Source organism: Ursus maritimus, unplaced genomic scaffold (genome assembly GCF_017311325.1).
Source record: "Ursus maritimus isolate PB19 unplaced genomic scaffold, ASM1731132v1 scaffold_7, whole genome shotgun sequence".
Lineage (NCBI taxonomy): Eukaryota > Metazoa > Chordata > Mammalia > Carnivora > Ursidae > Ursus > Ursus maritimus.
In genome coordinates, this window is record NW_024426885.1 from 919,804 (window position 1) to 947,205 (window position 27,402).

Genomic DNA, 27,402 nt, shown 5'->3' on the forward strand with positions numbered 1-27,402 from the left:
TCCGCGGCTCCTGGAGTCCCCGTCCCCGGAAACACGGATCTGCCTTCTGCCAGCACAGATCAGTTTGCATTCTCAAGACCATCACATCAACGGAATCATGCAGAACAATCCCTCTGCTATTCAGTCCATTCCCGACTGCTCGTCCATTGGCCTGCAGGTGGGTGTTCTCGCCCTCAACATGTGGGTACTCGTCTGTGCTGGACAGCTTCCTTCAGTCCTGTCAGGCAGACTCCTGGGAGCGGAAGGGCCAGGTCTCACGGTCGTGGTGTACTTTAACTTTCTAAGAAACCGCTGCAGTGTGTTCCCACGTCGATGGGACCCACATTTCCCCCGCAGCCCCACCAAAGGCCCAGCTCTTCCACACCCTCCAGCACTGCGTATGGTCCGAGTGTTTGCGACCTGTAACGAACAGCACAGCCTTCCGCAGCCTTGCTCTGGTAACTGATGGTGGTGTCCACCTTTCATGTGCTTGCCTGCAGTTTCCGTATCTTACATGGTGAAGTGTCTGTTCAGGTCTTTCCAAAATTCAGTTGTTTGTCCGGTTGGCACTAAGGAGTGAGAGTTCTTTCTATGTAGTACTCCAGATAAAACTCCTTTGTCAGATGTAATTAGCAAACATTTTCTCTCTGGCCATGAACTGCCTGGTTATGTGTCTTCTGAAGAACATGTTTCTTCATTTTGATGAATTGCAACAGATTAACTTCTTTCATAGAGCTTGTGCTTTTGTGTCAGTTTAAGGAATCTTTAGCGAGGCTGCGGTCACTAAGATTTTCTCCGTGTGCTCACGTCGGAGTCTACAGTTCCAGCTCTCGCACTAAGTCTATGATCTGTGTAGAGCTGGGTTCGTAAGCTGTGAGATAAGGGCTGACTTGTTATATGTGCTCATCTCACTGTTCTAGTTCCACTCGGGAAAACATCGCCCCCCGCCGCCCCCACACCCCGGGCTGCCCGACACCCTGTCCAAGCCGGGGCTGGGCCTACTCCCAGGCTCTCCACCCCGCCTTTACATCAGTGCTGCTCTGTCCTGATGATTACAGATTTGTAATAAGTCTTCATCAGACAGTATAAGCCCTCATTTTGGCTAATCAAAGTCCTTTCTACGTCCACCTAAATTTTAGAACCAGTTTGTCAACTTCCACCAGAAAAAGGTGTGCTCAGATTTCGAGTGGTTTCTTTACATCAATGTGGGGAGCAGTGACATCTAGATAGTACTGAGTCCTCCAGTCCTTGAACATGGTATATCTCGCCATTTACTTAGATTCTCTTCGGTGTCTCTCGGTGATGTGTTTTAGTGTTCAGTACACAGGTCTTGCATATCTTTGGCCTAATTTATTCCTAAATATTTCCTATTTTGATGCTATTATAAATGGTGATGTTATTTAAGTTTCAAATTTCGACTGAATCATTTATCAGTTGATAGCTTATAAGCCATAACTACATGACCAGATTGTTAAAACATACAAAATACTTTTACATTAGCCAATAACCTCTGACTATTCATGGAAGCACCGCACTCTGCATCTTTTATCTCCTGCAGGAGACTTTGTTCTCATTACTTTCAATGTAGTTAATCCAGTAAAGCTGATCTTAAGTTTACACAATTTATACTAGGCTCTGGACTGTGGTTTTCAAAGAACAGCACAACGGGGTACGACACGCTTTTGGGGGCACAGTGTGATCTGGCTGGAGCACAAGGGCACATGTAGGGGAGAAATGCCAGCTTTGCTCTAGGACTGACCTGTCCTGCCTGGCTTCCTCACCCAGCTGAGATACAGACATCTGCACTATCTTCCACCCTCCTGGGTTTGGTCCCACTTCTCTTGAATGTTCACGAGGGCACACCCCCTGCACGGTTTGAGCTTAGAGAGAAGAACGAAGCAGAGTCCACTCTGTACTTATGTCAACAAGAACTTCAAAGCTAGATCTGATAGGTCTTTTAAACCTGGAACAACCCATCTACCCTTCTCTGTCTCTCCACAGCTCTGATAACCTCACCTGCTTCCCTTAAACTGCAATGGTTCCCCACTGGCCATCTAATCTTCACATCCTTTGCCTGATGCTCAAAAGGTCACCAGGGTTCGAGCCTCCTCTGTCTCTGCCAATCTTTCCGGCAGCCTGGGCTCAGATGGCTGAACGACTCCTGCCCGCTGCTCAGTGCACTGACGCACAGATCCACACGCCACCTCCCTCTCAACACCTCCTCCTCTTGCCAAGTCTTCTCTGAAGTCACCATGAAGAGAAGGAATCTCGGACCTCTAAGGGTATTTTTTCTTTTTAAGTTGGTAAAAAGAAAAAAATCATCACAGTTCTGCAACGATTATTATGAAAATCAGCAGTTCCCTAATCATTTCAATTTTTTCCTCCCCAGAGAAAATTACTTTCTTTTACTTATTTTCTTTTGTTATTTACCTCCAGATCACTAAAACTTATTTTGTTACTTTCTGATTTTCTTGTTTTCAACATTAACTCTTGACTTTTCTGCAGTGGAAGATGAAGATTTGATTCCCTTACACTGCCTTCCCTCTTCACTCACATGTCACACACATGCACCCCTGATACCCCATCCTCTGGATATAAACACATTTTTATTTGAATTAATAATCAGTATCATCTCTGTAACTTTAGAAATGTTCTTCTTAAGAACATTGTGATTGGGGCGCCTGGGTGGCTCAGCGGTTAAGCGTCTGCCTTCGGCTCAGGGCGTGATCCCGGCGTTATGGGATCGAGCCCCACATCAGGCTCCTCCGCTGGGAGCCTGCTTCTTCCTCTCCCACTCCCCCTGCTTGTGTTCCCTCTCTCGCTGGCTGTCTCTCTCTCTGTCAAATAAATAAATAAAACCTTCAAAAACAAAAAAAGAACATTATGATTGCCCTTCCTTTCTTCAACAGCTGTTTGTTTCCCTGCAGTTCACTACTGCCTTCCTTTTACGTTGACCAAGGTCTTTACGTATGTTGTCACGACTCATCCACGTACTCTGTACATCTCATCTCAGGATGTCCCAGCACATCAGAAAACCTATCAATTACACCTTCTTCGAGAATCCTCTTAAAAGGTGAACCAGCTTCATTAACTGCTCACCTGCCTAGTACAGGTGACTCTATTTTCACTCCTGACCCAGGGATTCCTTTGAGAGTTGGGGCTCAGGCCTCACACACAGGAGCACACACACTGGTGTTTCCAGAGCTGGATGGAAAGGGCATCATGTCCAAGAAGCAGAGTAAAGCCCTCTGCAGACTACTGGTCATGGTGGAGACAACCCCCATGCCTGTGTGAACTCCCTGCTACACATGTCAAGGGAGCTGCTATGTTCAAAGCCCCTCTGCTTCCCATGTTTCTTGGACCCCGTGCCCACTTTTTTGGATACAGTACCTCATGACAGAGCTTCTTCACAAAGGGTGCTAAGGACATAATTTTTTTCACATCTTACATATTTGATATACTCTTCATTTTTCCCTGCTTGCACGCTGGCAGGCTGGCCCAATGGGAATTCCGTATGGTACTTTCTGGAGGCCTGATGTCGCGGACACTGTTGCTGTCTGTCATCTGTTTTCCAGTGTAGCACTGCAAAGAGGGTGCCACTGGGGTTCTGACTCCTTTGGCTAGAACTTGACCTTCCCTGTCTTCCTTCAGAGTCGCCCTGCAGCTGGGTCTCTCTGCTCCCACCAGGAAGGTCATGGCCTTGGGGCAGCAGGTGAGGGGGGGTGCTGTCCAGAATCATGTGCTCCACAGCTGGCAGCAGGCCACCCACAAAGGGGCCCAGGAGGTGGAGACCCGGGTCTACTGAGGCCTCCACGCACACAAGTGCCCAACCTGGAGTGCTCTCTCCTCCTTCCTTCTGTGGGTCACTCCTGCTCGTCCTTCAGGTTTGGATGAGACGCCCCCCCGTCGGAGTAGCCTGCTCGTGACTCCCATATCCAGTAGGCCTCTGGGGTGCTCTTCACACTTGGTAACTGCGCACTCGTGTACTTGTGCCCGAGTCCACGTGCTCCACGTGGGCAGAGAACGTGAGGGTGTGATCACATCACATGTAGCATGGTCACGTGGAACATGCCACGGGTCACAGTCGGGTGCTGTGTGTGAGCACTGGCTCCCGGAGTCTGTACGCTCAAGGACAGAGAGCGCAAGGGCGTCGTGTGCGGTGCATGGTGCACGGTGTGCCACGCTGTGTAGAGCCCGGCTGCCCCCGCAGGACAGCACTGTGCCCCACCAGGCTGTGGACGGGAGCTGCTGGACTGCTCTCCTCCTGCTTCCCACTGTGAAATGAGGCTCAGGACAGGCTGGCCCTCTGGGAGCTGAGAATCTGGGCAGCCCATGTGGGCACAGAGGTGACCAGGTGACCCGATTTCTCGGTGCCCTAGGTTCCAGCCTCACGCCTGCCCTCAGGCATCCTCTCTCAGTAGAAAATGAGCCCCTGTCCCATTTTTGCCATGCCGACCGCAGTGCAGAACATGTGTGCACGTGGCAGGGCCTGACCAAGGTTTGCAGAAGGAGTGAACCTGTATGTCTCAGCTCACTGCTGACGTGGAGCTGCAGTTCCAGATTTTGGCCAAATCTGAGCATGCTTGTCCTTCAAAACTCAACTTTTTGCATCAACACTGGGTACACACTCCATACGGATTTGCCAGCGTGCTGCTGACGAGTGCACTGCCCTCCTCACAGAGGAAGAGGACCTGTGCACGCCATCCACAGCTGGATGGCCACGCTAGCCCCTGGAGCTGAGGCCACGGCAGCTCTTTGCCTCTCCAGTTATAGATTCTTCTGAGGGAACTCGGAGGGGAGAGGGGGCACAGAGAGAGGGAGAGAAGCAGACTCCCTGCTAAGCACAGAGCCCAACGCAGGGCTTGATCTCATGACCCTGAGATAATGACCTGAGCCGAAAAACAAGAGTCAGAGGCTCAACCGACTGAGCCACCCAAGTGCCCGTAAGGGAACTCTCTCTTCTAGAATTGTATATGGCATGGTGATCTGACGTGCCTTTCTCAGCACCTCCTTGTCCTGGCAGAGGCCCCAGGCCTCAGTGGAGGCCCTCTCTGTGCGCATCAGCCTAGAGCACGGGCTCCCAGAGCACAGGTCAGGTGCGACCACCCAGTGGCAACAGCCCCGCACAAAGAGCATACCACCCACGTTCCTGCAGTCCAGCAGAAAGGCTTTAAGTCTCCTTCGTGCCTGGGAAGCCAGACCAAGCCCTCTGCTGAGAAGAACAGACCCCGGTTCTTAAGAAGGAGGCCAACTCCTGGCCTCAGCTCTCTGTATCAACTAAGGCACAGAGAGGACCCTGGCCATGCATTTCCATAGGGGAGCCTTCTGCGGCCATCCTTGGACAACCCTCAGTCCTTGGGGAGGAAATGGGAGTGGCAGCACTCTGAAACTTCTTAATGCAGGCAGCAAGCGTCCCATATGTGTTCAGAGGGTACACAATCCTTCTAAAATGTGTTCTTGTCTGAAACATTGCTTCTAGAGGCAGACACGGTGCCCAGAGCAAAGAGAAATGCCAGAAAATGGCATTACGGTCAGAAAACAGGACTCCAGGACTGGACGCTCATGGACATCTGGGAGTCGGAGACAAGCTCTCTGCTGGGGACTGGTTATCTCAGTCCCAGGGAAGGTGGCCATGTATCCAGGAGGATGGGGCTCCTCCTACTTCCTGCCCAAAACCCTAGAGCAGGATTGACATTTCCAAAAGGGCCAATGTGCCACACAGCCCCCACACACACGCCATACCACCATCCTGCCAGTGTGGTCAGCCCTTACACATCCACATCATTCCACCCCTGCTCCCAGATCAGGCTGGAGAAAAGCAGTTCGTTCCTCCACAACCCCCATCCCTCCCAGACAGGCCCTTCCGCACCCCAGCTGGTGGCCTTCCTTCTTTCCTGCCGGCACACCAGCCACCCTCAGAAACGTCCGTCAGCCTCTTGGACCTGTTCTGACTTCTGTCCGTCCGACCGCAGAGAAGCCTCTGCGTGCCTCTGCCTCCTCCATCCGGGGGGGGACATGGGTCACGTGCAGGTCCAGTGGGATGCCTTCCGTCAAGTACTCCGACCAGAGCTGGCACGGGCTCTGCAAGCCTCTTGCTATGACCTTGTAGCATTAACAATAGACAGCACGTGCAGAAAGCACAGGGCCGCCGCGTCTCATGGCTCGGGAGCAGGGCGCCAAGCAGGTGCACGCCGGGCCCTCCTGCAGGACGGTGTGGGGCACACAAGGTGCAGACCAGGGCAGGGAGGGCTGGCATCCCCTGAGAGTCCCAGGGACAGGACCTCTTCTTCCTGCCACCCCCAGCGTCCAGCCCGGGGCCTCTGTGCCTGGCAGCCTCTCATTCCGGACACCAGTGAATTGGAAATGGTCACAGGGAACCGTGACTCTTGGGGCAGCAAGATGTACTATCTGCCATGAGCCCTGTTTTAAGTCCTAAGTCCTCCCGGAAGGGGCCATCCCCCCATTTCCTGTGTCCTTCCCAAGCTGCCCCTGGCACCCACACCTCCCATTTTCCTGTTAGGCCACATAGATCCATGCTGCGTGGCCACGGGGACCGGGCCAGAGCTTGGGCTCCTGAAAGCCTTTTCTCCAGATGCCCAGAAGAACCACAGCATCTGAGACTCCAGCCTGCCCGCTACACCTGACCCGGCCGCGGGCCGCTGGTGGAGCCCTGGGGTCATGGCCCTGTGGGGTACAGGGGCTCACAGAGGTCAGGAGGGTCTGCTGTGCCAGGCCACACCTGCGGCCGGACACACCCAGCGTCTCCTCAGAACGCACGGACCAGATAAAATTAACCTTGTGGCCACCGCCCTCCCCGGCTCAACAAGCCCACGCCACCTCATCTGTTAGAGGCAAATAAAAAAGTCAAGCCTAAATGTATAAAAAATTATGATAGAAGCCCTAAATAAGGCAGGCACTGCAAGCTCATTGAGTCAAAAATCAATCAATCAATGAGCGAGTGGATAAGGAGCTCCTCATAAGCCCCAAAGAAATAATTTGCCCAAACACTGGGATTTAACAGTGGAAGACCAAATTTCAACACTTTTAGGAAGTAAATAATGAAAAATCAATTCAAAGAAAAAACAGATCAAGAACCCTGGACCCTGACGTGCCGACACATTTATTGCTGAGACCGTTTCTCGGCTGACCCGAAAACTTCGGGAGGTGTTTATTTACTTTCAGCACCTTCCAGAGATCAATATTTTTAATTTGGATCCGAGTTATTATTTTTCACATCACAGCAGCGGGGAGCAGAGTAAAGTGGCTCATATTTTAGTGCTAAAAAGATCGATATGACAGCTTCACCTTCACTGCGGGCCCCCGCCGCTGCCCGGCCGCACATCACTGCGTCCCGCGGGGCTGCAGGTGCCGCCGAGGGGAGCGGGTCGTTACCGCCAGCAGAGCAGACAGTGTGATTTAGCTGAGCGCGGAGGGCCCGGTGCCCTCGGAAAACCAATCTTGCTTCTCGCACTCCATCAGGCCTGTCTGGCCCCACAGGCAGGGCGCGGAGGCAGGGCGTAGCGCGGGGAGGGGGACCTCTCCCGGAGCAGATCAGTTCCCTCCTCAGAAACGCATTTCCTCCCTTCCCCTTCCTCAGATCAAAGAACATCAGTAAACTCCATTAATTTTCCATAAATTTCCCCTAAAATCTTACTCAGGAGAGCAGAGACAGGATGAAGGGGCTGATCGTGGGGGGAGGACCTCCTCCAGGAGCACACCTTCTGGCCTTCCCTCTCCAGCCTCCCCTCTCCAGCAGGCACTAGGGCCGCCGAGGGGGCAGGGAGGGGCCCGGCCCAGAGGGAAGGAAGAGAGCAGCTGCTAGCCCCCTAGGCCTCTAGCAGATCCGGGTCAAATGGGAGACAGGACCCCCACTGAGGGAGGCCCAGACCCTCCCAGAAAAGCGATTCCAAGGTCAGCACGGAGCCCTTGGGGCCTGTGCTCCCCCTGTGAGGACCCTCATCTCGGCAGTGCAAAACACAACACAGGGTTGGGCATGAGGAAGGAGCCCCCAGAACAGGGAGCAGAAGTAAGAAGGAGCAGTTTGCTGGCAAGCAGCAGTCAAGGGGAGCCCCCGAGCGTGGGCACCAGAGTGGGAGTGTGGGAACGCGCCACTAGGCCAGGAGCCAACCCATCCTAGGTGTGGCCAGAGCCCTCCTGGGGTGAACCCAACCCCCACCCGCCCCCGGTAGGCAGGGCCCTCCTAGGGTGGATGGGACCCTCCTGGGGTGGACGGAGCCCTCCAGGGCCCAAGGCCTGTCCCCCGACTGCATGGTCTGACTACGGGGGGACGGACAAAGCAGCCACTGCACTTCCCTGGGACACGGTGGATTTGCAAAGCAAAGCTTTCAGGCTGGGGTGGGGGGAGGAGGTGCCTCCTGGAGGGGAGTCTTCAGGGGGCATCAGAGTCTCCTCCCTGGCTTCCCCTGCACACAGACGAAGCACGCTCCCGGGATGCCATGGCATCCTCACAGAAAAGAAACTCACCTGGACACCTCTTTCCAGGAACCAAATCAGCCAAGGGCTGAAGGCGCCGGCTGGGACACGCGGGCAGCAGAGGCGTCTGTCTCCCTACCGTGGGCTCGGAGCAGGGAACTGCTCCACAGACAGCACACCTTCCTGGGGCCTCCGGCTGATGCCAAGTTCCCGGTGCTAAGGGACGCCGACACGGCTCTGGCTGTAGACCCCTCTGCCCAGAAGGAGCCCACTTGTAGAGCTTCGAGGAGAAGTCAGCTTGCATGTGTGACGGCAGCCCTGCGGTCACAAAAGCACTCTCCACTGACCCCGTGTGCTCTCAGTGCGGCGAGGCCCCAAGGACGAGCGTCCAGCTCCGGCCTGCCACTCACTGCCTGGGAGCATTCACAGCTTTCCACACCCTCCGAGGGGCCCACGTGAGACAGCTGCCCTCCTGGGCCTGCCAGCCACGCAGGCACCAGCCCGGCACCAACAAGGGCGGCCTTCACCTGCCGCCCCAAAGGGCGCGTCTGGTCTGCTCAGCAGACGCAACACCTGGGTTTGGGCCCAGCTGCTGCACACACAGATCTGAGGCCGCCGGCCACCCGACAGGGACCGGCTAAGGCAGCTGGCATGTGCTACCTTCCTGTGGCAGGCCCTGTGGCAAACGTGGCCAGGGCTGCCCGTGAGGATGGCACCACGGCAGCCACGTCCGTGCTCTCTGCACTCAGAGACAAGGGACGGCCCCACTCACTTTTCCTCACCTGGCCATTTGCCTGGCCGGGGTTTCAGAGGCCCTGTGGGATCCTGTCCCCGGCTGCCCTCACACCCTGCCGCCGCAGGCAGACCGGAGCCCACTGCCCACTGCCTCCAGCTTCGCCACCAAACAAACGGCCTGTTCTATCTCCCGCTGAGCTGGCGCTGCAGAGAGAAGGCCACTGAATGAGCCCGTTCGCCTGCAGCCTTACGTTTCAGAGCCCCACTGTCCCAGAAACCCAGGGCACCAGCCTGCACCTCCTAGGAGTGGCCCCTGACGCTGTGTGTGGGGTGCCCAGGCCAGCCCGCACGTCCTGCTTCAGGAGCCAGGTGCCCCACCCCCATCCTCCTCCTCCTCCTCCTCTTCCTCCTCTTCCTCCTCTTCCTCCTCCTCGCAGGTCACCAGTGAGGGCAGGACAGGGTCGCTGGGGCAGGGAAGGGAACGTGGGGGTGGCCTCTGGCCGTGCCTCCTTGGGGCCTTCACCAGCCCGAGAACCTGGGATTCACACGGATCAACGAGCCTGCACTGCCCCCTCCCCTGGGCCTGCCCGTCACGCAAACGAGCAGCAGGACAGTCAGAGACGCTCACTCCTGCAGTGAAGCAAGATGAGGAAATTATACCAAAATGAGTTTGCAACTTCTTCCTCATTTAGCCATTTCTGAAGCTAGAGTATAGGAAAGCCGTTACCTTCACATCCCCCATCGACGTTCAGGCTTTTCAGGTGGTAAGTGATGCGTTTTCTATGTTCCTCCCGTGAAATGAGACACAATTCCTGTGCTATCAGGTCTCTTGTCAATAGACACTCAGAAAGCCTGGAAAACTTCACCAGCTACTTCCTCAGCGTCAAGTCTGTGTGGCCGTGCCCTGGGCTGCTGCGAAGTCAACTCTGACCGATGGTGGGGCACCTGAGAATCCAGGGGGAGCTTCCCAGTAGGCAAATCCTGGAAGGCTTCCTCTGGGAAGCATCTCAGAGCATTTCAGGAGTCCAGGCGCACCCCATAGCGGCGGATGCTCCCTAGGATCCAGACGGCAGCACGTCCCGCTGAGCAGGTGCAGAGCTCCATGTGTCCTCTAGGGACCCTCCTCCCTAAGCCTGGAGCCCTGGACCGGTGAGGCCGCGTGGCAGCCCCACACGCCTTCCGTTCTGCAGGGCCCAGCACACACGGCGGGCCAGGGACCGGAGCGCCCAGGCCCCAGGAAGCCGGCACGGTCTGGGAAGTCCCACGCACCTTGGAGCCCGTCCTTGTAACTGAGCAGGCGTGTGAATCATCTTTACATGTCACGTGCCTGACTCTAAGTGCAACTCCACGTGGACTCCATCGCTGAACCCAGTGACGCACGGAGCAATGTCCTCATGGGGCAAACAAGACAGCAGGGGAGGGGGCGCTGGCAAAGAGCCGGTGCGCATGTGAACACACGATGGTCCTTCAGGGAAGGAGGGCCCCACGGGAGGGGAGGAGGCCGTGTGCAGCGAGTAAGGGAGCGCACGCAGAGGGCAGGCCTGGGGGAGCACGGGTGCTGGAGGAGGGAATGTGCGGGACATGCGGCAACGTGGCTGTCACCTCCTCCCAGACCATGGGCACCGCGGGGTCTCCATCCGCGGGGAGCGATGACCCAGTGACGGCGATGCCTGCCTCCTCCTGCCTGCCCACGTTTTACGTGTGTTCTACGAGCGTGGGCAGGCAGGGATCCCGCGGACGCTGAGGATTAGCCAGGGTGCCGAGCCGTGGCCGCTGGCTTCTCCACCACATGCTGCGGTGTCCCCAGTGACCTCCAGTCAGTCCCCAGCATGGAGTACGGGTCACGTGGCATCCCACCACAGAGTGCCTGGGAGGGACCCGGGGGCAGGCGGCAGGTGGAGGGCCTCAGGGCCACGGGGATGGGGAGGGGGCGCCCAGGGCTCCAGTCCCACTTGGAGGGACCTTCTGTCCCACTACCTGGTGTTCTTTCTCTCTGTGGCAAGAACAGGACGAGAGCACCTTCAAAGCTGCTGTGGATTAACTCTGGAACACCTGTGCTCTTTGTGGGCAAATCCAAACACCTTAACCGGAGGTTACTAGCTCAGAGCCTGCCGGGACATGGAAGGACTCAGCGTTCTGTCTCGGAGAACATCCCCCCCAGGCAGAGGGCGGCCGGGCGGCCATCCATTCCACGTTCCATCAAGCAGTGGCCTGCAAGTTCCGGTCCTCTCGGGCAGCCCCAGGCAGGCACCTGGGCCTGGGCACCGTGGGGGCGAGCCCCCTTCCTCGTGGGGTCTTTCTTTGCTCCCATGTGGCTTCCAGAACACCCCCGCCCTTGCCTTCCCCCCACCTCGCCCCCTGCCTTGCCCTGGATGAGTACATCTCCAAATGTGGGGGTCCCAGGCCCGATCCATGGTCTTAAATAAATCTGAACCCCGACAGGCTCACATTCTGTCTTCCCTTGAGCTCACACCGGCACATCCACAGCCTTGGACCCCACGGGGAGGGACGAGGGGTGTCCATGTCTCATGTACAACTGAATCCTTCCTCTCCATCCCCAGGACCCCCGCTCGTTCACGGACTCAGAGCCCGTTTACTGAGCACCCAGGATGTGCATATGGCCCGACTCCAGACCCTGGGCCAGAGCAGGCAGGACAGGGTGATAATCAGGGTTCGGGGGTGCAGGGCAGTGGAGAGTCAGAAACGAGGTCGCCAGCAGGGGTACAGGGCAGTCACCGCAGGAGGCAAGGGCCTGGGGGCACCTAGGGGCACCCACACCGGACGCAGCACACGAGTCTTGGACCACCCGTCCAGCTCACGCGGCTGTGCGAATGCCCCAGGCCAGGGTCCTCAGTCTGCCCGAGGGACATCACGCGAGTCCCATGGACAGGACGGGGCCCTGCCTTCTGGAGCCTGGCGGCGCCCTGAAGAAGCCGACTTCCCGTCTGACTTTCCAGGAGAAATGCAAGCAGGTGGTGACCAGACCAGCAGCCAGGTCCCTGCACAGGGGACAGCCGGTGGGATGAAGCAAGCCTCCTGCCTCAGTAAATGGCCCCCAGCATGATTCTTAGGAGTCAACAAAATCTAACATAATTGCTGTGGTTTTAAGTCTAAAAAAGCCCTGGGAGCATCTCCTGAACCAAAAGCTCAGGATGGCAAATGCTGCTTTGGCGCCATCTCCTGGTGACAAGCAGCATCTGTGGGCTCCTGCCTCTGCCCGCAGGACGCCCCACTGAGCCCCCAGGTTGAGCCCCCCCCCACGTCCACAGCCCCCCCAGCTCAGAGCCTCCCCCAGGCTGCAGCCCCCTGTAGGCCCAGAGACCCCTAGATCCAGAGCCCCCCAGGCGGACCCCCGCGGTCCAGGCCGCAGCCCCCCAGGCTTCCGCGGCGCGGGGGACCCCCACGGTCACGCTCATAGACCAGGTGCAGCTTCAGGTTTAACCTCTTTCTGGGAACAGACCGCTATTTTCTGATCCCTATTAATACCTGTGACAGCATTTATGTACAAGATAAATTCATTTCAATTTCCTTTTTCAATTAATGGCCTATTATTTGAACCACACTCAGCTAAAAATATTGCTCTAATACTATTAATCTTGTAAAAACTAAATTTTCCTCCTTCTGACAGCCAGAGGCCACCAGGCTGGGGCGGGAGGGTGGCCACACAGCCAGGGTGGCCAGCCCTGCCCAGGACTCTGGGGGTGCAGAGTCCCCTCCACCAGGACGCCCAGAGGCCCCCAGGAAAGACGGTTCTACACACGGCACGCTGAGGCATGGTGCGCCACAGGCCCCGGGTCAACAGGATGTCATCGCAAACCATCAGCATCTCAGTCATGAGCTAGGATGACAGACGCGCATGGACCTCTATGCCAACTCTGGGATGAGCTCCAGCGTCTGCAGCACCAGTGACCACAACCCCCCGCCGCCAAACATGGCTGTTCAAGTTATCCAGTGGCCATTAACACACCTCACACGGGACTGTGGCTGTGGGAGAGGACCCCCCACCCCCGCCGGAGGACAGGGACCCTGGAAGGAAAGCCAGGCCACAGCACCAGGGGGCCGGGAGAGCGCCCACCCCCGCTGCAGGTAGGTCAAGCCCACTGGCCCAGCCTCTGACACCACGCAGTCCTGTCCACACCTGCAGACACCTGCAGACACACCTGTCCACAGGGGCTCAGACCTGGGGTCCCCTCGTCTGCTGCCACCCTGTGCCGCATCAGTCCCACCCAGCGAGGGGTCGCCCCGAGCACAGTCTGAGGCTCGAACCAACCCCCATGGCCGTGTCTCCCACTAACATGCCATCTCTGCATTTATGACCAAGACAGGAAAGTGCTGCCAATTTTAACTGAAATGCCATGGGTCTTGGTTGCAGGTGGTCTCAGAGGCTTCAGATTTGAACACCTGTGCGCTGAAGAGTAGACTAGAGGCAACGTTATGGTTCAGCACTTCAGTGCACCAACTGGATCGCAAGATCCTCCAGGGGCAAGAGCGCGGGCTCCAGACTCTGAGCTTCCTCCTGGGGGGCCTGCAGGCGGGGCCCCCTCCCCAGACACCCTGTGCTGGGCAACCCGCCATATGACCATCCCACGGTGTGAAAATCTCTCCCTTTGGTATTCAAAATTATTTCCAGTTTTTGCCATCACATAATTTTTGAGGCCCATCCTTACACATAACTATCTGCAAGAACGGTTATTTCTTCAAGGACACTGCTGAGTTACGGGGGTGCCTGTTTCCAGGTGTCGTTTCCACCGCAAACTGCAGAACGACATTTTGAGATAAATCCCAAGGGGTGACAGGAGACCAAAACAGCCGCTCCTGGGCCCGACGGCCGCCGACATTCTGCCCCTTCTCTTCTCAGCCAAGCGAGTGCTTTTAAGGAAGAGAGATGCAGTTGTGTGAGCACGGGATGGCGGAGACACAGAGCGGACGGTGGAGAACGGGACAGTGAGCATTTCAGGAAAACTTCCAGAGGCAAGCATGAGAGACACAGACGGACGGCTGCAGGCCTCTGCGGAAGGGCCGTTTCTTCTCACGAGTATGCTGGCCCGGCCCCTGAGGACTTGCTAACCCCCATCAGCCCCGAGCGGCCACAGGCTGGTCTCTGCCAGACCCCTGCTCGGCTGGGTGAGCCTCCTGACCTCGACGGCCGTGGCCTCGTTCCCCAAACACCGCTGCTCGGACCTGCGGGGTGAGGCTCCTGACCTCGACGGCCGTGGCCTCGTTCCCCAAACACCACTGCTGGGACCTGCGGGGTGAGCCTCCTGACCTCGACGGCCGTGGCCTCGTTCCGCAAACACCGCTGCTGGGACCTGCGGGGTGAGCCTCCTGACCTCGACGGCCGTGGCCTCGTTCCGCAAACACCGCTGCTGGGACCTGCGGGGTGAGCCTCCTGACCTCGACGGCCGTGGCCTCGTTCCGCAAACACCGCTGCTGGGACCTGCGGGGTGAGCCTCCTGACCTCGACGGCTGTGGCCTCGTTCCGCAAACACCGCTGCTCGGACCTGCGGGGTGAGCCTCCTGACCTCGACGGCCGTGGCCTCATTCCGCAAACACTGCTGCTCGGACCTGCGGGGTGAGGCTCACTGGGCGCACTAACCCGCTCTGCTGCCGGTCTGGTTCCACCCGTTTCCCGACCCACTGTCTTCGTCATGCACTTCTGCTCTTATGTTACTACTTCCTTCCTTCTGCTTTGGGTTAATTTGCTCTTATTTTTGAAATGCTCCAATGTAAGCATTTAATGCTAAAAATTCCCCACGTGAGGGCGTCTCACAAATCCTGAAGGTCTCGATTGGTCTTTCACGTCATCAGACCCACGTTTCAGTGTGCTCAGTGAAATTCTCTTTGACTCCTGGGGTATTTGCAAGTTCGCTGTTTATTTCCAAATATTTGGGGGTCTTCCAGATATTATTTCTGTTCACTTCCAATCTACCTATTCTGTGCTTAGAAAACAGGTATGTGGTCTTGGCCAGACGCCAGATTTCCACGTGCACGTGAGCATCCCACGTGGACACGATCTGAGCCCCCCGCAGCCAGGGTAGGAGGGGCTGGAGTGCGTGAACAAGTGGAGGCCTCAGAACGGTGGCCCTCAGGGCGGCCTGAACCCTTGTGGGGCTGCTCTGCACTGGTCCAGAAAAGCTCATGGTGAGCCTGCCCGAGGGTCTCCTTCCAAGTCTCCTTGACCTTCACTTTGAAAGATGTTTCTGGGGAAACCTAACGGCAGCTGGCAGCCGCCCCGTCCCACGGTGCTGACTGCACCCCACGGTGTGCATCCAGCGTTTTCTGTGGCTCCTTCTCTGGTCGGTGTCCCATCAACAGCAGTGGGATCACACCGTGGGCAGCGATCCTCGGTCCACCGGCAACAGTGGTCAGTGGGAGGAGGCACTGAAGCCTCTGTGGTCACTGATCTGCTCCCCTGGCCGTCAGAGGTCTGACACTGGGCACACACACCCCACCCAGCTATGTCCTCTTGAGGCCGGACCTCCTCATCCCTACAACAGGCCCCCCTTTCCCCTGGGACGCCGCTCGCTCTGAGGCCAACCGCAATACTGACCAGGCGCTCTCACTTCCTCGGCGTGTGTCTGCCCGGCTATTTCCTTTATCTTTTACTTTTAAAATACTGAGTCTTCCATTGAAAAGAGGCCGTGCAGACGTGAGGACATTCTCCATGAGGAGAAGGTGAGCAATGACCGCCGTGGAACGTGGCGGCTGTCATGGCAGGGCAGAGCGCCAGCAGAGACCAGCGTCTGCGGATGACAGGGCGTCATGGACGGAGGAACGTACACCCTGTTGGCAGTACTGCCATCGGGCTGAGCCTCAGCTGGTGACATTCACTCCGCTGGAAACTTGGGACAATAACTGGATCTATGCACCTACATGTTTTGTCAAATTTTTAAAAATTCCAGCCATTACCCATCGGGTATCTGCCTGTTTTCTGTCTCCTGTCCTCCTGGGGTTCCAGTTCCACGCGTGTGGCACCCTGGATGTGCTATCCTGGGCAGGGACATCCGTGAACTCCTTCCACGTTTTATTCTGAATAGTTCCCACCGCCAAGACCCCAAGTTCGATTATCCTTCCTTTTCCTCTGCAGTGTCTGGCCCGCTGTTCACCCAACCAATGCATTTTTCATTCCAGCTACTATGCTTTTCATATGAACGCAACGGGAGGCAGAAGTTGGGTCACAGCACAGGGAAGCATGAGGGTCAAGGGTGTTTTTCTGTCAAGGATGGGCTGAGAGCAAGCGGCCAGCGGGCAGAGGCAGGCAGGCCACAGGAGTGGGCGGGGCTGTGACCTGAGCACGGCGGGGCCACGCGGAGGTGTGGCTGACACGGTTGGTGGGAAGGCCGCCTGTGAGTGTGGAGAAGGGTGGGTGTGCCCGAGGACCGCAGCAGAGGCACGGGGCAGCCATGTGACAATGACCACCTCAGCCACAGAAGACACCACCAAACCGGCACAGACGCCCCAAATTGAAACACCGAGAACCATCAGATGCCCTTGTAACCAAAGGGCGATCTCCACATGCTGCTCCCCACTCAGGACGCGGCTCCCCAGCCCTGCCCGCCTTGGCACACAGGCACCCGCTGCTCCACACCACCAGCACGCAATGGCTGAGCACCTGCTGCATACCACGCTCCTGGCAGCATGACAGCTGTGGCATGAAGGATGCCGGGAACAGAACACGGAAGAAACCAAGCTAACGGAGCAGCTCTGAGGCTTCCCCAAACACACGGACCGTGAGGACATAGGCCTCCGAACCAACAACCAGCTACTCAAATCCTGTCTGACACCTGCTCCTCCAAGAAGCCTCCAGCCGTCCCCATCTCCTTGTACCTCCCGCAGCCACTGCAGCCAGCGGGGCCCCCTTTCCAGGTGTCCACTGTCCCCCGGACCAAGGACTCTTGCGGAGAAGGGGCAGCTCTCTGTCCTGCTTCCCTGCCAGGGAGCGGAGGGCTGCTTGGGCTCACAAAGGCCCCGGGCTGTAGCCTATGAGCAGGACCGGCACAAACAACCCCACAGACAGATCCAGCAACGCGTGTAACCCCTCCTCTCTGTAAAGCGCCCCCAACTCACCCTCCTCAGCCCACAGGCCACAGCCCTCCTGGGCCCCTTCTTGGCTGCCCCCCTCCCGTGGACCCCTTCCGTGCCGCTGACATCCTAACTCAGGCTCGGCCGCGTGTGCTGCCACAGAGAGGGGCCCTCAGTGTCGACCTCGTCAGAGAGGGGCAGCTCCCACAGACGCGCCGTCGGCCCAGCGCCGACCCAGGGGCGCGGAAGTGCACTCACCGTGAAGTGCTCCTGGGACTTGAAGTTCTCGTCCAGGTAGACGCGGGCCCTGTTGTACTCCTTCATCGCGTCACTAGACAGCAGCTCTCTGGAAGGCAGAAGTGAGCGCTTCAGTACAAAAGCCACACTAGACGCTGCGTCCGAGGCCCAGGCTACTGGCTGGGACACTACGCCGGTGTCGCCCTGACAACACCCCTGACCCGCGGGGCGGGGGAGCAGAGACGAAGACCCACCGTGTGCACGGGGCAGGTGAAGGCCGCTCGTCATCAGCTGTGCCCCCATGATGCCCAGATGCCCAGGGATGCACGGGACCCAGACGCCTCTCAGGGATGGAGACGCAGAGGCACGGTGGCACTGCGGGCTCGGCCAGGGCCACGCACCGCGACAGCACGACCCCAGAGTCTGTGGGGCCTCCTGGCTGTTTGTGCCCGGTCGGCAACGGCAGGAAACCACACTCACAAATGCCGCCGGGCCCAGGCAGCTGCACCACGCTCGTCCCCCCCCAGGGAGAGGCTGAGTGCTGTGAGCAGGCTGCTGGCGCCGCACGACACGAAGGAAGAAGGGTCTGTGAACACCCGGAGAGGGGCTCACCCGTGCTGGTCTGTCTCCTTGCACAACCAGAAAAAGGTTAAGTGGGTGCCTCTCCATCATCTCGGCAAATGTGGCTGGAAAGGGTGCCACTGCCCCCAGAGCCCGTGAACACAGCAGAGCGGCGAGGTGAGTCAGGGCCTCCCTGCTTACCTGCTGGCCCCACCGCTGAGGCCCCCTGCCCACCCCACCTGCCAGCTCAGCGGCCCCAGTGCCGGGCGGCACAGCACCATCCGAGCCGCCAGCACGTGGGCCACACGGAACAGGGGCTCCAGCTCAGGAAGTAATACGGAACGCACGCGGAAAAGAAGGGAAGAGGATCAGACCGGCCCTCCAGCGCATCACCGCCCACAGGAACCAACCTCAGATGCGTCCGGGGCAGACGACGCCACATAGCAGTCATTGCATCTGGCGCCGTCAAAAATTAAGTTGGCGTGCAAAGACACAGCAAAATGTGACTCACAATCTACAAAAACGCAGTCGACGGAGACGGGCCGAGAAGGACAAAAACTAGCCGGAAAGCACCCGGAAGGAACCAGGTATCGTAAATAAGATCGAAGAGTTCAAGGAAAACATGAGCGTGGGGAAAGGCAAAAACGAAAGCCACAGATTGAACATCCCCAGCCGCGTGGACGTAAACACAGGCGAAGACCTGAGGAGACAGACAAACGACGTCAGTGACTACAGGACACAGCGATTACCCAAACTGAAGCAAAGAGGCAAAGCGGCCGGAAAAGCTAGAGGAGAATGAGCTGCAAGAGCTGAGGGGCCTGGCTGACGCTGCGACCCCAGCAGACCGGGGTCGGGGAACCAGACAAGGGAAAGAGGAAAATATTTAAGGAAATAGCGGACAAACGTTTTCCAAATTTGATTAGAGTTAGAAACCCACTGACAAAGCTCAAAGAACCCCACACGAGACAAACACAAGGGAAACCAAACTAAAACACAACATGATCGAGCTGCTGCAGACCAGCCAGGAAGACAAAATCCCACCGTCGCGGGCAGACACATCGCACAGAAAATGAAGACGAGGACAACGGCCAAGTCCCCGTCAGAAACCACGTGACGTGGGACAGCGCCATGATGTCCTTTAGGGACGAACACAGAAACGCTGGCGAGCCAGAATTCTACTCACAACAAAAACATCCTTCAACCCGAAGACAAAGACTTTCTCAGACAAACAAGAGCTGAGAGAATTTGTCACCAGTGACTTGTGTGGAGATGAACGTCACAGAAAGCCCTGGGCTGAAGAAACACGGTACCAGACAGAAACCGAGTCTCTGCGGGAGAACCGAGAGCACTGGAAACGGCAGAGAAAGTGGGCAGAATAAATGACATCTTCTCTCACTGTGTCATCTTTTTAAAAGCTAACGGTTCATAGCAAACACAGTAACAGTGGGTGTCCCATACAGTGCTGGCAGGCGTAGAAAGAACCAGACAGCGGCGCCAGGAAAGCCACGTGTCCACACATGCAGGGCCGGGACGTGGGGCAGGGCCATAGGATGGGGACACGGGAACCTGGACGTGGGACAGGAATGCAGGGTGGGGACACACAGTGGGGACATGGGGACCAGGGGGTGGGGCGGGGACGCAGGGTGGGGATGCAGCATGGGGACGCGGGGCAGGGATGAGGGGACGCGGGGCGGGGACTAGGACAGGATGGTCTCCCTCTACAAGCCTGCAGGGCCCCTCCGGGAAATGCCTGGCTCTTCCCACACGTCCTTTGCACGGCTTCCCAGGGCCCTTTATGTTCTCAAGTACTAGCTTTTGTCGCTAAGCTCTGTGGCAGGTGTCCTTCCCAGGTGTGGCTAAACATTGACTTCGCGTAGTGTCGTTTGATAATTTTCACGTTATCATTCATCATTTAACATTCAAATTCCTCAGTCTTCTTTGGTAGGTGACATGCTCTGCACCTTCTTAAATCTCTCCCTGCCGCGGAGCCAGACACGTCGTCCTTCCTTTCGTCTCAGAGTTGTCATGACTGTGTTTGACGTCTACTCTGACACAACCGAGACTCGTCCTCATGTGCAGGGCAGGGGCGGCGAGGGTCCAGTGTCACCTTCTTGTGCAAAGACACCAGCGATGCGGCTCCTGCCGTGTGCACACGGATGGGCAACGCGGGGTGGGGGTCCTCCTGCAGCCCATCCCCACCTGCACCCCTCGCCCGGCCCTCACTGCTCCCCAAGGAGCCTGTAGCCCAGGCTGGGGGGACGCCCACCTCATACTTCCGTAGTATGATTTTGGCTATTCTTGGCTATTTAGCTATATCCCCTTGCTTTCCCATAATAATTTTATAATTAGTTTAAGTGTTAAAAAGTTTTTTTTAATTAAAATTGCCTTAAAATTACGTTATTTTGAGAAAATTTGGCCATTCTTTTTAAAAAATGTGCCATTTAGCAAATGACCCCCAGCTTAACAACTGAAAACATGGATGGCTTGTGTCCATCTACAATGTCAGGGACCCCGAGCAGGACTGAGCATGGTGACCACAGCTAAAATCCTCCTCAGGCCACGCGGCAGGCGCCAGGGCTCTGAGCGCGGCTCCCTGCCAGCACAGTGGCCTTCAGTGACCAGACTCGGAAATCGGGAAGCATCACCTCACACTGAGCGGGCAGGAGCAGTCACGGTGCCCAGAGTCCACGGCTGGGGCGAGGCCAAGGCCATATCCAGGGGACACGGAAGGCAGGCAGAGGGGTGCCTGGGGGCAGAGAGGACGTCCCGGGCACTCAGGCCACGGGCAGAGCAGAAGGAAGGCAGCTGCCACAGCCACTCCTGACACCGACAGCTAGATGGGGACCCCGCTTCTCAGTGCGGGGCCTCACAGGCTTACTTCCACCCCCGCCCCCACCCCCGCCCCCGCAGGTCCACTTCCCAGGCCCGTGCGGACACCTTAGTGCCCCTTCCCAACAGCACCGGTGGGCCTGTCCTCCAAGGGGCACGCTATTACCTTAACCTTCACCTGACCAGGAGCACGCTATCACCCTAACCCCCCCGACCAGGGGCACGCTATCACCCTCTGCGCCCCCCCGACCAGGGGCACCGCGTGCCGGGAAGGGCATGGCACACACCGCTGGCACTTACTTGACAAACTTGTCCACGTGGGACATGGAGGCCTCGTAGTTCTTCCCTCCGAACTCCTGGCAGTGCAGCGCCATGAAGTGCGGCTTGTGCGTGTGCACGACCTGGGGAGGGAAGCGCAGGACAGGCCGTCAGAGGTTCCGAGGGCTGCACGGACACCCTGTGAGGGAGGCAGCTGCCAGGACAAAAGGCCCCACCCACGTCCAGTAAATAACAGGAACAACTTCTAGGAATCAAACCACCATCATGCGTCCGATTGTTCTGGCTTCCCGCGTCTTCTGTTTTCCCAACGCTTAGACAAGACTCAGAATTTCTTGGAACGTTCTTCAATAATTCAGAAGTGTCTCCCCCCAGTTACAGAAACTCCCACGTGCCAACTGAGGTGCGCCCGTGAAGTCCCAAAAGAACAAAGAGTCCAGGTATCATCTCATTGCCGACACCCGGGAACGTCCTCCAGAAAGGCTGCGAGTCCCGCGGGCACCCACGCGTGAGCGTGCATGCACAACACACACATGTGTGTGAGCGCGTGTAAGTGTACGTAAGCGCTAGTAAGTAAGCACGTGGGCCGGTGTGGGCATGCACACACTTCCAACCTGCCTGGGAGTAAGCCGAGCTGACCACACGTGCGCTCAGCAGGGGCGGGCGCCGCCAGGTGCACAACTTGCACATGACCTCTCGACAATGCCACGGGGCAGGCGCCCAGCAGCCGTGTCACCGCAGGGCACCCAGGCCACGTGGCCACCAGGCCGCTGCCCCACAACAGCCAGGGGATCCAGGCCCTGGTGGTGGCTCTTCTGCGGTCACGGCATTCTCTCTCCGCAGGGCTGCTGCAAGCCGCAAACCCACCCTCCACTTTTGTTCCTGGACGACATGAGTACACACCCCAGCGACGCTGTCAGGAAGTGTGGTCACTGTCTGGGAGCCCTCCAGCCACCTCACACCCCAAACTGCCCAGCACCGGGGCTCTGACAACTACCTGGGTCATGGCTCAGACCCTGGTCTTCGCTCCCCTGCAGTAAACCACGCCGGGCGTCTCAGGGTTACCCACAGTCACTGAGCCTGTGACCAGCACATGCTCACGGAAGGGACAAGGCACTCGCTGGCCCCACCTCTTGGGCATGGGGGACAGCGTGTCACCACTGCGCTGATGAGACAGCCCAGGGTTGAGAGGGGGGCAAGGGAGGCCGGGGGGCCACTGGGACTGGGACCAGAGGGCCAAGGGAAGGGGGCAGATGTGCCAGGGGCCTGTCCCCATGTCCCCAGCTGCCCGTCACACTAACTGCACTCGCCCATAGCCGCCATGCGCCCCCTCCCAGACACCTCCTGACACAGAGAAGCATTTACCAGAAACCTGCAAAATGACCTTCCCCTTCCCCAAAAGCACCACCGCAGAGGCCGGCCCCCCACACAAGTGCTCTGAGGTCACCTGCAACCCAGCTTCGGATGCTGTTTCTTATTTATTTATTTATTTATTTATTTATTTATTTATGTGACAGAGAGACAGCCAGCGAGAGAGGGAACACAGCAGGGGAGTGAGAGAGGAAGAAGCAGGCTCCCAGCGGAGGAGCCCCATGTGGGACTCGATTCCGGAACGCCGGGATCACGCCCTGAGCAGAAGGCAGACGCTTTAACGACTGCGCTACCCAGGCGCCCCTCAGACGCTGTTTCTTGCTGGCACCCAGGGGCCAGTGAGCCACCCGTGGCCTCAGAGACATGGGCTGCTCTGTGCAGCCCCGACAGGAAGCAGCTGCTTCCAGGATTCAGCCAGGCAGAGCCCACGGAGCTGGAGGGCTGGGCACGGGGGACGGAGGGCGTGGAGCGCCAGGCCTGCACGCCGTGCATCGGGGGACGAATGGCCCACAGCGCGGCCGGGAAGTACCGCACAGTGGCAGCGGCCGCCCGGAAAACAGGCGGCGTGCAGCAGAGCCCACTGGCTCTCGGCTGGGACATAAAAACACAACCCGTAACTCAGGATCTGTTACAAAAGTGAAAAAGTTCTCATAAGAAGAGCATTTAAGCCGACTGGGAGAAGCACCCGTGCTTGGTGCCGGCTGCTCCCTGCTTGCTCTGTGTTCTCTGAAAACGGGTTTCCGGGAAGGTCAGCAAGGCAGTGCCCGACTGCATCACGCACAAGCACGGAGCACCCCCCACCGCTAACCCCTCAGGGCTCGGGCTGGCGGGGACACGGACCTACGGCGAGGCTGGGGCGGGGGACGGGCCCTCAGGTGCTGCACCAGGTGGGTGGCGCGGTGAGCCCTGCCTGGAAGGACGGGGAGCCAGGCCGCACGCCTCTCCTGTGCGCAAACTCAGGAACGCCCCAGCGACAGGGGTGCCAACCTGCCCACCGCCCTGGCAGGTGCACTCACACAGAATGTCCCACGGCGCTCAACAGGACGGCGCCTCACGGAGGGGAAATGGCGGAGATACCAGTTTTGGGACTCACACCCTGGAAGGCAGTGGCGTGTGCGCCCCAGCACTGGACGGGCTCTCGGCCCGAGGTGGCCCTGCACTCCTCCTCGGCAGCACAGAGGACCAGCCTGTCCCCTGGGGCACAAAGACAACTATGCAGTGACCGCGGTGAGAACATTTGCCCCACTATCTGTGGACGCATGACTCCGTGTCTGTCTGCGCGTGCCAGGGTGGCAGAGGGCTGGGTCAGGGTCCACAACTGCCCTCGATCTTCAGAACACAGACGAGGCCTCAGGGCCAGCCTGGACAAAGGAGCCGCCGTGCAGGCCCTCTACCCCAGTGACCCAGCAATGTCCCGCCTGGACAAGGGCAGCCTCCACTTGGCCCCGTCGCTCAGAATCCAAAAGGGAAGATGGCTGGAGGCATGAGGGGCTCTGGACATGCCCCTAACACGTCCACGCCCTCGGTGGCCACATGCTCTGAAAGGCATCTGTGGGATGGACTCAAGCAGCAGGTGTTTGGGCATGTGCAGAGAGTGGTGAGGGCGTCCGTCTGGGCACCGGCCCCCACCAGCCTGCACCTCTGCCCACAGCCCCCACCCTGCCAGGCCGAGCCTCTGTTGCAAGGACGTACCGTGGGGTCATGACCTCGGATGGTCTGGGGTCAGCATCTCTAAAGACCACAGGTAAGCAAAGCCCTTGGCACAGACGAAAGATGCTGACAAAGGGAATCTGCTTTCCCTTTGTTCTTCTAAACCCGCAGGGCTGCCTCTCCCATGCACCACATCCCTCCAGAAGGCCTCGCTCCTCAGCTGGGATGAGGTTTTGAAAGGCGCCCGTGATGCGGGGCAGCCCCCTCCTGAGCGTGGGCTGGATGCAACGCTGAGAGGCACAGGTGAGGGTCATGGTGGCCGCCCTGGCTGCTCCTCCCTGGGCCCCTCCCCCTCAGCCTGAGGACGCTCGCTCCCAAGGAGCCTGGGTGAGCGGCAGGCCCTCGAGGACAGGCCCAGGCCAGAGTCCCTGCCCCAGAAACCGTCCATCTATCTGTCCCACAGCAGTTTGTGCTCTCCAGACTGCAGGACCCTCCTAGCCATCCTTCTGCTCAAGCCGGGCCCTCCTCTCCCTCCCCCTGCTGCTCTGGGCAGGGCCTGGCCGCTTGACCTCGCTCCCCAGGGACGCCCCTCCCTACAGAGTAGCCGGGCCGCCCTGTGAGGCCCAGCCAGCAGCCTGCCCACGCCGTGCAGCTCTTGCAGGAGACAGGGCCTCACCATGGATGCGACATGTCCAGAGGGTGCTGGTCCTGGCCCCTGCTTCCTCATTGTTGGGTTGGCAGCACCCGCAAACTCACGAGGACACAGGGCATTTAGGGGATTGGTGCTGTGGGGTCGGTGACACAGGCCTTCCACCCTTTATCGCAGCACCTCCAAGCCTATCATAGCTGAGGCACCTCCGCCTGCAGCCGGGCGGACAGCTGCACCTTCCACTCCTCCAGCTCCTGCCCCTCCACTCCATTCTGAGTCTTAGACCCAGACCAAACTCCTGGCGATCCGTTCCAGGACCACACACCTGGCCGACGCCGTCCCACAGTGCTACTCGGACAGGACGCGCCGGGGTCCGCTGTGCTCCACCTGGCCTCCAGTCACTGAACCCGCCCCACGCACACACTGCACCCTAACTGAGCCCTACTTCTAGGGCAGGAAAGACCCATGTTCAATATACTTTGGATGGAAAACACAATGATTTTCCAAATTAAATTTAACATATTTGAAACTAAATTTTAACTGATCATAAGTTTAAATAAGCAACCAAAAAAGTGACTCCCGTGATTTTATCTCCGAGACCTTCATTGACAGTGATGCGCTCCGAGCGGTGACCAAGCGACACTTTCTGACGGCGAGCACGGCTCGGCTCTGACGACGTGCACACCTATGCCACGTCTCCCCACGCCGGCACTGCTCCAGGCACATGGCCGTGAAACGGTCACCACTGACCTTTGTCGGGGGCCATGATCAGCGTGGCGTGGCCCCTCCACGTGGAGAAATGTGTACCCGAGCCGTAAACACACACTCTCGTGCAGCCGTCAACAAAAGGTCCCATTCATCTAAACCAGGGCAGCCTGGACTCCCTCAAAGCCGCCACATGTTTCAGACACATACACTCGGAGGACGCCCGAGGGAGGCGCCGGCCTGGCATGCAGGGGGCCCGCACCGGGAGCGCACGGAGCCCCTGACCCCTGCAGCCTCCTCAAAGGGTGCAGGGAGGGCCGGGGGAGGGGGGGAGCAGGGCTCGGTGGAGCGCATTCACAGAGGCTGGCGGGGGCTACTGCGCACATAGCAGCAGGGCCCCACGGGAACCCGGCGCACCTGGGAGCAGCACCAGAGGCAGGGCTCGGTTCCGGGGGTTCCGGAAGTCGCCCCGCAGCTGCCACCTGGCTCCGCTCGGTGGCTCCTCACGTCCCACCCCCACCAGCTCCCCCAGGCCTCCTCTTGCAGATGGGCCCCGAGATGCCCCCGGAAGGCCACCAACCCCCGCTGGACTCCCAGGACACTTCTCCTACCTCCTGCCCCTCTGTGCTCGCTGGCCGCCCTCCACGCCCACCGTACCCCAGGACTGCAAGCCCCGCACTCCGCTCACACCGGCACCTCCACGCTGGAGAAGCCCCGCGTCGCTCCCCGAGCCCCGGACGCACCTGGCTGCACGTTAGGACGGACCAGGCCCCCAGGTGCTGCCTCCAGCACCGGCCCTTTCAAGACCCAAAGCGAAGCAGGAGAGTACATACTGTCCTCCGCACTTAGAAGACATTATGCAGGCATGTGACGTAAACAGATAAAGGGTCATGTGTCACGGGAAAGCAGTTTCTAAAATGACGAGACCTTTATCACGTGTTTTAGAGAAGAAGTGATGAACGATCTTACAAAGAGCTGAGCTGTGAAGAGCAGCGGACGGACGGCGTCTCTCCACAGGCCGCACTCCCCAGCAACAGCAGGCTGGCTCTCGGTACACACACGGGAAATGAGTGTGTCCCACGCTCAGGGAGCTCCCCAAGAGAGACCTCGCCCAGCCCTCTGGCCACCACTGGAGTCACAGCCGTGAGGAGGGGTTGCCTGGGCCGCGGGTGGGTCCCATCGCTGCATGTGAGCAGCCGGTCAGAGCACGTGGCCAGGAAGGGACGGGGCTTGTGAAGAAGAAAGGGGACAGAAAGGAGGAGAGGTGGCCTGGGCAGCTGCCTATGGAGGAGAAAGGGAAGGAAGGGGTAAACGGCCTTGCAGGCGCAAGAGAGCCAGGAGAGCACTGCGCTCAGCGCGGACAGAAGGGGGCACTGTTGGGCTGCGAATCTGCCCAACCCTCCTCCCGCTGGCGGGAAAGGAATCGAGAGAAACAGCAGGAGGTCCAATCCCGCCCCAACACAGGACCACGGAGCACAACCCACCAGCCCACGCTGCAACAGAATTAAATACACTCAAACCACCATCTGAGAACAGGAATCAGAAGCGCAAAAGTCCACCAGAAATGGACCAAAAGAAAAAAAGAAATGACATTAACCTCAGGAAAGAAATGGAAGAAGACAAAACCCTCACAGAAAAGAGGAACAGGTGACAAAGCACCCAAGGGAGGGTCGACTGACAGGAGAGGCTGAGATGAGGGAGGGCGGGCAGGGGAGGAGGGTCGGAGAGGGGGTGGGGGGGCGGGCAGGACATCAGATCAGAACTACCTTGAAAATCATAATCCAAGGAAACTTCCCCCGAATAGAAAGACACCTAGACTTGTGCCTGGAAGGGCTTACCACGCCCCTGAGAAAGTTCAGCCACACGACCCACCCCAGAACGCAGGCGGGCAGACCCCACAGGGCAGGCACAAGTCTCCAGGCCTCCAGGGGCAAAGATCCGAGAGGAAAACCAAG

General features: G+C 58.3%; 1 protein-coding gene across 2 annotated transcripts in view; it reads right to left on the bottom strand.

The window, feature by feature from the left end:
- Positions 1-27,402, bottom strand: part of INPP5A (inositol polyphosphate-5-phosphatase A) — a 182,353-nt gene that overhangs the window by 90,498 nt on the left and 64,453 nt on the right. For both annotated transcript variants that reach the window (XM_040624538.1, XM_008686002.2), the window contains exons 3-4: positions 21,097-21,197; positions 17,428-17,515 (exon numbers count right to left, since the gene is read on the bottom strand). In XM_040624538.1, the coding sequence (XP_040480472.1) occupies positions 17,428-17,515; positions 21,097-21,197 (189 nt within the window). The remainder of the gene's footprint in view (positions 1-17,427; positions 17,516-21,096; positions 21,198-27,402) is intronic.